Below are 10,439 nucleotides of genomic sequence, written 5' to 3' on the forward strand. Positions count from 1 at the left end.
CTTGCCTGGGGGCACAGTTCGTGCTGCTACCCACACCCCAGGAGACATGGGGGAGTGCATGTGGTTGGGCAGGCTGCCACTGCATACTGGGGCCAGAGCTGCACCAAGATGTTCCTGGAGGTGGGAGGGGGGCGGGCTGGGAAGAACCCAGCACAGCCTCTGACCCAGCCCACAGTGGCACCCTGCCCTGTCCCATTCAGATCTGGGGGCACACCCCCTACATGCACTCCCGGGACGCATGGAGTGGCAGGAGCCACCATCCCTCCCCAAGCCCCCCCCAATTTTTTTCTCACAATTAGCATACCTGGTCAGCATCTACAAGTGTGATTCTGTGCAGTAAAGTCCTTCACCATAAGATTCTACTGTCCCAGAAAGTAATATCCTACAGTGGAGTTAATTAGTTTACTGGCCCTAATACTGGTTCATATGTAAACTGTGAGTCTTTACTGCAAAGTTAGTCAACTGCACAGTAAAGCACAGGTGTAGATGCATCCAGTGTCATAACGTTTCTGTCTCTTCAAAGCAAAATAGCTTCCCTGTTAACAAAAGTAATATAAGTTTAATAGTAACCAAAAGCTCTGAAAATACAGTAAAAGCTTTGTTATCCAGCATGAGTGGGGTAAGAAGGGTACTGGTTAAAGTTTTGGTTATCTGGGCTTGCACATGGCAGCAGTGGCAGCTCAGGGTGGTGGATGGCAGCGGCTACCACTGCATGCAAACTCCTCCCCCTCTTCCCCCCTGCATCTGGCTGGCCAGGCAGCACCTGTGTAGCCCGCAGAGGAGAGCCGCTGCCCTTGCTCCTCCCCTCGCCTCAGCCCTGCTCAATAAATACTTGATGCAGATGCTGGAAATTCCAGTTAACAGAGTATTCCAGTTAGTAAAATACCAGTTAACACAACTTCTACTGTACTGAATTTTACCACTAAAAACTTTCCTGACATCTAGCCCTCACCAAGTTTGCATAAGGAACCCCTTGAGGTCATAGAGTCCAACACCCTACTCAGAGCATGTTATCCTTGTTTAGACCATTCCAGACCAGAGGTTGGCAATGTTTTCTACCAGCAGGCCAGCAGGACCCAACTCAGATGTGAGGTGGGTTGGCACTAGGACCCATTTGCTTTTTCTTCCCATCACCCAAGTGTGGCATGCTGAGAGCAAAGCCCCACTGCTACTGAAAGCCCCACTGCCCAGTTAAGGCATGATGCCAGGAAATCTCCCTGCCAGCTTCTGCCAAAGCCACTACTGTCTGACTGTGGCACTGCATGGGAAGTCTCCTGTGGCTGAGTGTTGCCAAAGCCAAGGCTCCACAAGCCAGATCCAAAGGCTCTGCAGACTGGATCCAACCCATGGACCATAGACTGCCAACCCCACTCTAGCCAATATGGGTATGGTTATATGTTACATTTAGCACGTTATAGTTAGATCCTAATAAGCATTAATACAACTGCAGCTGGAAACAGACGTCTTTGGTGGAGTGCCATCAGCTATGCCACCATGTATTGTGCTCCAGGGAGGTCCAACTTGGGATGTGTCTGCAAGCAGGGAAAACTCAGGTTCACCACTCTATGTCTGCAGGTCCCTGGGGGGAAATCCCTCTGCAACAGATTTTCCTACCCCACACATTTGCAAATATGGCAGGGGAGACTTGCACTGGGGTCTCTGCTCCACATTTGCAGGTGCCCAGAGGGAAATCTATCTGCAAGGGATTTCCCTGCACATGCCTGCAAATGTGGGGGACAGGGGAGGGGAGGTGATTCCCCCTCCATGTTTGCAGCCCACGATCCACACTGCTGCCAGTAATGCATGCCTGTTGTCCTGTGGGCTAGCTCTGTGTGCTCCTAGCTCCTGCAGTCTCTGATTCAGCCCCTGCACTTTGGAGCCATTGTGATATGTGTAAACTAGGAGAAGTAGCCACATCCCTCTGGGGTGCAGGCAGAAGCTGCCTGCTGCAAGGGAAGCTAATGCCTGAGCCCAGCTCTAGGCAGAGCCCTGAAGGACATGTTCAGGTTTTTGGTGCCCCATGGGGGGCCCACACAATGGGAACATCTGTGTGGGGGGGGAGGGGGCACCAGAGCTCGCTGCTTCAGGGGCAGTGTAGAAGGCTGGGATGCCTATGCCAAGCCCTGATTTCTCCACAAAGACTCAGGCTCCAGTGTCTGTCCTCTATCCCTGAAGCATCACTGTTTCCCAGTCCATGCTGGCAGGACTTTTGTGTCCAGCCCCGAGGCACCCAGCTCTTCCCCCTCCCCCCCATTCACAAGCCAGCTCTGCACTACCCATGCTGCCCCAGGTTATGCACAGGAGACACATGCTCCGACAGGTGGACAGGAGCTGTGTGGGGTGGGGGGAGATGAACTTGGCCAAAGGACAAGGAGACTCCAAGCACCACCTGCTATGCTCAGGCATGCTCCCTCCCTGCCAGCCACACCTGCCCTTGCCCTGAGAGCAAGCAAAGAGGAATCCTGCCTCCCACACATGCAATACCCAAGCACTTCTGCTTTCTGACGGTCCCAGTGACCAGAAGCAGGGACAGCAGGGTTGCCAGATATCTATACATTTCACAGGCATTGAAATATTTTTACAGACTTTATGGACTCAGGTTTTTAACCCTTTCTTTTACAGATTGTCCATAAATTTACAAATGGTTGGCAACCCTGGGTACAGTTTTGGGGGTGCAGAGGATGAAAATTACTATGATATTTTTTCCATATTGTCTGTGCCCCATAAATACATAGATGGCCTCCAGGGGTGTCAGAGTGCCTTTCATAGTACTGTGTTGACAAACCTTTAGGAAGAGAGAAAAATAAAATGATTTAGTGGAAATGCCATTTAGTTACAAGAATAAGGGAAAAGTAGTACAGGGCCTTTACATACTATGGAAACTATTGTACCTACATTGCAAAAGAAAAAAAACCATGGGGTCTGGCAGCTATTTACATTCTAAGCCCATCAGCTTTTCCTACTATTAGGATCTGCATGCTAGTGTTTAGAATAGATTTCAGTATCAGCACACATAGCACAAAATAACCTCAGTTCATCTTGTCTTTCATGTCTTTGCAGCATTGAACAAAGGCGTGTGTTCTACCTGGGGTGGAGGGCACTTCTCAACCTTCGATAATTTTCTGTATGACTTCTTTGGCTCCTGCAACTACATTCTTGTTACCATATGTGGCGATGTCGCCCCAGACTTCAACATTCAATTCCGCCGTGGCCTTAACAAAAAAATTGCAAGGATCATAATAGAGCTTGGACCTACCACCATCACCATTGAAAATGGCAACATTTTGGTCAAAGACACTGGGTAAGACTCTAGGATAAATGGAGAAGACAATGCTTAAGGAAAGGTGAGGAATCTGTCAGTCACACTATATTGGTTTGTCAGAAGGCAGGGCAGAGGGGCACTAACTTGATCAGAAAGGCATGTTTTCATAGGCAATGGCCAGAAGTTTGTGTCTTTCTGAAGAAGTTAGTTTCTAAAGTGCTGCCCTGCCCTGCCTTCAGACAGGTTTCAGACTAACGTGACTACCTCTTTCGACTAAAAAGGTAGATGACTGAAGTACAGAGAAAACTCAATCTACTATATGCCCAAAGTCAATGAATAAGCTATAAAAGTTAAAAGTAAAACCACCTAACCAGACATTGACCTCATTTCCTCTTGCTAAAGCAAGCTATAACCCTCAGATAAATATTTAACTGACAGTCATTTGAATTAAGTATTGAAGATAGTTTTGCAAAATTTAGTGAAGAGAGGCAGAATGAAATCCCTTTTTCCTCTCCAGTTTCAAACTCACCTAGATCAGCTCATGCCTTCAGTAAAAAGAGAAACTGAGAGATTTTGCTGCATCTTTTTTTCAGCTCAGATAAGCTAGAACATCAGTGATTGTGAACTCTCTTGCTCAAGTGACAAAAACTCCCCATCTTCCATGGTCACCATCTGTTCACATTACGCCTAGAATGATCCCCTCCAGAAAGCAGGAATTTAAGGAATTAGACTATGGGGAAGCTTTGGGAAATGTATTGGCTGGGCTGTGCTTCAGTCATTTGTATAGAATGGCCTCCAGAGAGTGAAATTCCCCTTAAGAAGTTTCAGCATTGTTTTCCAGCTAGGCAGCACTAAATTTTAGCTGTAGACACACAGAATGGATGTCTATGGGGAATCTGTATTTTATTTTGTACAGTAGTCACTAGCAGAAGGAGATGACTTTCAGTTATACCTCAACGTATTAAACTGCTCTAAGAAAAAAAAAACCTAATGTTTTGAATTAGTCTTCAAGGGTACCTTTGGAAATGAAAGGCACTAGCCCCCATAGCCTGCTTTTTAAGCTTGTTATTCCTACAGTATCAATTAAATAAGTATATTTTATAGCTAAATATATTAGTTCTTTATCATCAGTGTCCTGTAGGGCTACAACTCAGCCACCAGAACCCAGGCTTCATCCAGCAACCTAAGTCTTGTGTGTATCCTTGAGATTGTCAGGGTCCCACACTCGTATAAATCTTGTTTTAAAAGATTTTGCCTCAAATAACCTTTTCTGGACAATCAGCAGCCATTACTCTTTACAGAGACTTTGTGTAAAGACGTGAAAATCCTGCTGCTTTAGAAAAAAAACAAATCAAGTTGGGCACAACAAGAAGTATATAGTATATTTACTCACAACTCATGTGTACAAGTCTATTTCCCTTTCCCCTGGCCAATTTTTAATTGTATAAATTGGAACCTAAGTGTGGATTACTAGCCTTTTATTCAAAAAGAGTGGATTGTCTTGCATTGGGAATCATTTTCAAGATGCCTTGAAAATTCATTGCTATAAAATAACAAAGCTCGTTTTGTACTGATGCCAAGTTATGTATACAGATAGCTTATCTCCATTAGCAACAAAACTGTTCAGTAGCACCTGGCAGAACATCCATATATTGCTGTGATAAAGCCATTTTCCCTCCCATTATAGTATTATCAAGTTGCCATATACCAGCAATGGTATCCAGATTTCACCTTTTGGACACAACATCCGCATGGTGGCCAAGCTGCTGGAGATGGAGCTGGTAGTCATGTGGAACAATGACGACTATCTCATGGTGAGTTAAATGTCATCGTGAAGACAAAGGAATTTTCCCCTGATTTTCTAGAATGCTAAAATTACCCTATTCCAAAAGGACTGTTTTTGCGTGCATTCATTATTTTTGTATCTGCTGGAAGAGTGAATGTACCCCTTAAAGGCCTTAAGCATATGGAATTATGACTCATAGGCCTAAATTGCAGTGTAAGAGCCTATGCTCTTTATTGATACAGTTATAAGGAACTAAGCGTTTACTCACTTTATTGATACAGTTATAAGGAACAGTTGTTGTATATAAAAACACACAAAATCCATTTTTTTCTCATTGGTTATAGCACAGATTAGTCACAGTTGCTCCCATCACCCTCAGGTGCTGTTCTTCGTAGAGGATGTAACAGTAGGACTCTAGATATAGGAATAAATTATTTGGAATTAAGTTGAAGACCACCATTGTTCTGACACTATGATCTGGATAGTGCTCACAAACTTTAATTAAAAAAATGTATTATAGCTTATGACAGACCAGGGATTATTCCAGACCATTATCTTGTACTTCCTTGCAGGAAACCCAAACCTGCCATCAGGTCATTGCCTACCAGTCCCAGATGACTGAACAACCACAGATAGGGAAAGGGAGAGGACTTTTCTAAAGCAGGTGTATCTGTATTTCCTCTACTGACATTTACAATCATTACTCTGTTTCCAAATAATTTCTCCCACAGCCAATACCTTTTTATCTTGACATGTTGTTTATCCTCAGATACTACACTGGCGACAATTTTAGATGTCCTAACCTTCTGGAGTCTTCAACATTTCTAGCTACAACCTTCCTTTAGCAATATTTCTCCTCTAGTCCCCACTTCCATGAAAAGGGAGTTGAGACTGACTTTTATAGGCCCTAAACCATTCCCACTGCCAGCATCAGTGGTTAATTGGAGCCACCTGCTGTTTCACATGTTTGTGGGTGTTTGGGCTTCCCCCCAAGCTGCCCCAGAGCCATTCACACACACACATTTTCCCCTGCCACATTTTCTCTTCCCTCTCCTTTACATAAACTGAGATAAGTACTGTAGCAATACATTTATATGCCTTAATTATGCCCCATAAAAATGTTAAGTCTGAAATATAAAATGCCATCTCACTATACTGGCACTAGGATCTTTCATACTCTGCAGGCACCCTGCTCCTCCATGGTTGATTTTTAAGGATAAAAGGTTTCCCATGTGTACAGTACATGACCACTATCTGCCAAGTAACTTTTCTATAGTAGTATTTAGTCTCAGGTAAAAAAAAAAAACTTTCCTGGCAAGTCGTATATTTCTACTTTTCCCTCTCTATCCCATCTTTGTGAAGGACAAATGCAAAAGTGCAATAACACAAAGCGTGTGAAAATTGGGAGTATGATGCACTGTTATGGCTGTGAAGTGGACAGTAGTACCCAGCCCTCATATTTGCTTTTCTGTAGCAAATGGACCGACTCATCTCTTTAGAGATCCTTCCTCTTTTTCATCTAAATGGCAACTTTTTCAGGTGCCTGGTTCAAAGTGGTAGTTGTGGCATTTACTTGTGGATATCACTTTTATTTCCCAGCAGCATGTATGCATAAATATGTATGCACATACCAATACATACCAAAAATATAAGCAGCCCAAAATCCAGGTGCTAGACAGAGGAGGAAACCCCTCATATTTTAGCCTCTGTGGTTTTCCAGGTGAATATCCTAACAACTCATTTCCAGGTTTTAGCCTCCCTGCCCTCCCCTGCCTGCCCAGAGGAGGTTTGCATCTGCATTTCTCTGACTTGCCAGGAGCAGCTCTGACTACAGCAGAGATCACATATGATTCAGGCTCCTCCCTGGTGCTCCATTTGAAGATGGCCCCTTGGGAAACCACAAGAGGGAGATATGTTGTGTTACAAGGAAGAGAAAAGGCCAGAGGGTGTGCAGCTCAGTGAAATGGGTGCTGCCTAGAAAGGGAAGAGGGCTTGGATTTGAGCCTGGAGCTTTGTTCCCAGAGAGGCAAAGACTCCTGCCCTGCCCTCCATTCTTTTTTCCCAATGACTACAAAATACAAGGGACAGTAGCTCAACTTCAAAAGGAACACTGGAGAGGGCCCTGAAAAAGCAGGAACAGTGCATGTGGCTGCAGTATGCACTGCCCAAAACTGGAGCCTGGCCAGCCAGAGCCACACTCTGTGCACCTGGATTGCCACTGCTGTAACCTCTGGAGGCCCCCAGGACCCCAGGTAAAGCTGCTGGGACCAGCCTAGGTGCTGTCCCCGGCCTCCCCTAACCCACTTATGGCAATTTGCCATACTCCAGAGCAAGCATGAAGGGGTGCTCCCTGGGGACAAGTAGCAGTGGCACAACTATGTGCCATGGCTGTTTGTCCCCAGGGAAAAGCACGTGTGCTCGTGGAGATGCACCCATGTTCTTTTTTTTCAGTACTTCATGGTTCATGGCACATCCAGTGGAATACACTGGAATGCCAGACTTGCATGTTTCATTGCCATCCTCTTCTCCCCTAATTAACTAAAAGCACTGACTTCATTGTGGCATCCCAGCTGAGGTTAGCTGAGAAGAACTGATGCCCTAATTTCCTAATAATGAAGTTTCCTTGGATATTTTTTTCCCTTTTCTATTTTAGGTCTTGGTTGAGAGAAAATATATGGGGAAGACTTGTGGAATGTGTGGGAATTTCGATGGGCAAGAACTAAACGAGTTTATGAATGAAGGTAAGACATAAGACCAGGGTCAATAAAGACAGAACAAATTAAGTTAACAAGGAACTTTGATGCCTTGATCTCTGAAACCAGTAGGATGCCAATAAAATTTATCCCCAGATTGGTTAGTTGCATTCATGACTCTCCAGGTCACTGCCAGATATTACTTATGATGTATTTCTTACTATACAAAGCATCTAGGGGTCCTCAGAACAGCAATCAAAACCTCTTTGTGCCAGGCACAGTAGTAGACTCCACTCCCTGACTCAGGAAACTTAGGCCTGATGACAACACACAATGAATGGATGAAAGACCCAAAATGGGAAGGAAGGAAAATGAAGTGAGACACACATTTTTTCACAGAAAAGTATAACTTACTGCCTGCCCAATCATTATCAAAGGGGATGTCCGGGGGAGGGGGGCGGGGAGGGTGAATTGGGATGACCACCCTGGGCCCCACGCTTTGGGGTCCCCACGGAGCTGGACGGAGCAGCTGCGGCAACTCCACACCACCGCTGGCTTCACATCCAGCCGCTCGCTAACCCCCTCAACCCCCCCGCCACTGACGCCACTGCTGCCAATGGTGGTGGCAGCTTCTTTGGGTCTGGGATGCATGGGATCAGTAGGGATGGGGCCCCACATGGGCTGATTTGCCCCGGGCCCCGCACCTCGCTCAGGTTGGCTCTGAATGGAGGTATTGTGAGGTTTAAGAGGGGACCTGAAGAAGGATTTCATGGCTTTTCATAATTTGAAGAGTTTTAACCCACAAGCATAAGAGAAAACATGAGGATGCTCATGAACCATCAGGAGGGATCCGGGTTTTCTGTTCGCCATGGAAAAAGGCGGTAAAACCCGGATTTTCTCATTTTAAGGAGAAAACCACAGGAAATGGTGAGTTTCCCCTTGCAGGCTGGCAGAGTTCCAGCCTGCAAAGGGCTGGGGGGTAGGGAGCAGGAGGAGGGCAGTCAGGCAGGGGCACCGTGTGTATGTGCCCACGTACACATGCACATGGCTGCCAGGCAGCCTGGAAATCAACTCCCACACATAAGTCTAGTCGGGAGGATGGGAAAATGAGGCCCCCATAGTGACAGAGGGAGTGGGCAGGGCTGGGGCTGGGGCTGCTGCCCAGCCTGGGCAGTGTGCAGGGCTTTGGGCATAGGGCCTGAATGGACAGCTGTAGGGCCTGGGTAGGGAACAGGACAGAGGTGCGGGCAGCTCATCCAGGGGGCGGCTGTGGGAGCTGGCTCCCTGCCACTGTGCGCACTCCCAGGGAGGGATGGAGGGCACATGCCCCCTGGATCTGTGCATGGGGAGGACAGACTGCGTACTGCAGACTCAGGCTCTCCACCCTGCTGCCCTCCCCTGCCCAGTGAGTGGGACCCAGTGCAGCAGGGCAGAGCAGGACGGGGAAGCTTAATGCCACCACCATGAGCTCCATGCTACCATGGCGAGGCACCCTCTGCCCACCCAGCAGCAACGAGGGGGACAGCTTCATGCCACCACCCCCAATGCTGCTGGCAGGCAGGGGACACCTTGCCATGATAGTGCTTGGTTCACAGTGGTGGCATTAAGCTTCCCTGCTAAGCCCCACTCTGCCCTGCTGCACTGGGTCCCATTCAGTGGGCCATGGATGCCTCAGGGGGTGGGCAACAGGGCTGGCAGCCTGAGCCTACAGTGGACAGCCTGGATCTACTAACCCCTGACAGGCTCTGCTCCAGCTGTGCCACATGTGGGAAGGGGGAAGCCAGGCTCCACACTCTGCTCCACTGCAGCCACTGCTGCCTCCCATGGGTGGAAGCTAGGGCTCAGATGCTGCTGGGAGGGGCAGGGGGCTGCAGACCCAGGCCCCCTCTCTAGGTGGAGAGTGAAGGGTATGAGCAGGGGTGGGGGAGCTGTGGGTGGGGAGTGAGGGATTTTGGGAGGTTTTATCAGAGAAGTTGTGGGGGGGCGTGTTTTAATCAGAGAATTTGCTATTTTAAAACAGAGAAAACCAGGATCCCTGGCCATCAGGCAGTAAAAGTGGTATGGCTGCCAGAGCAAAAGCAGATAAGATTAGAAATGTGACAATTTCAGAGGGGTTAACACATGCCAGATTTTAAATGAGAAAGACAAGAAGCTTCTGTTTAATGCAATGAAGGATTTGAATTAGAGGAATTCAAGAAAAGAGTGAAATGTTCAGAGAACTGAGCCAGGAAAATGAAAAGTTTTGATTGGACTTTGGGGTGGGAGCAACACTGCAGTAATCAATACCTGCAAATTTGATGCCTTAGCCACTAGCTACCATGCTTCATTTGTTTCTGGAAATCAATAGGTGCCTTTAAACATGCTCTGAGTGGGTGGAGGGGATGCTTTAATTAGATCAGCTCTTGGGAGCTGTTCTAATTAAAACTCGCACAGCATCTCGTGTATTCAGCGTACACACTTCAAAATGGCAGTGAGGGCACTTTAAATAAAGCTAGTTCAACAAACTTTAGTTAAAGCATTCCCATCACCATGCTCGTTAGCATGCTCCAGCAGACTTGATTTATCAAGTCTGTTCTGACACATTCTAATCAGATCTCATCTGAGCAGGCATCAGCCACATGTATAGATGAGGGTAGAGTCTTATAGTTTCATAGCTGGCAGGGTTGGAAGGGACCTGAGCAGATCATCTAGTCTGACC

General features: G+C 46.9%; 1 protein-coding gene across 1 annotated transcript in view; it reads left to right on the forward strand.

Moving 5' to 3' along the window:
* Window positions 1-10,439, forward strand: part of MUC6 (mucin 6, oligomeric mucus/gel-forming) — a 58,805-nt gene that overhangs the window by 4,914 nt on the left and 43,452 nt on the right. Inside the window, exons 5-7 of the mRNA XM_019519989.1 lie at window positions 3,061-3,301; window positions 4,950-5,076; window positions 7,702-7,789. Coding sequence (XP_019375534.1) covers window positions 3,061-3,301; window positions 4,950-5,076; window positions 7,702-7,789 — 456 coding nt within the window. The remainder of the gene's footprint in view (window positions 1-3,060; window positions 3,302-4,949; window positions 5,077-7,701; window positions 7,790-10,439) is intronic.

Source organism: Gavialis gangeticus, unplaced genomic scaffold (genome assembly GCF_001723915.1).
Source record: "Gavialis gangeticus isolate Ggan-Ray unplaced genomic scaffold, GavGan_comp1, whole genome shotgun sequence".
Taxonomy (NCBI): domain Eukaryota; kingdom Metazoa; phylum Chordata; order Crocodylia; family Gavialidae; genus Gavialis; species Gavialis gangeticus.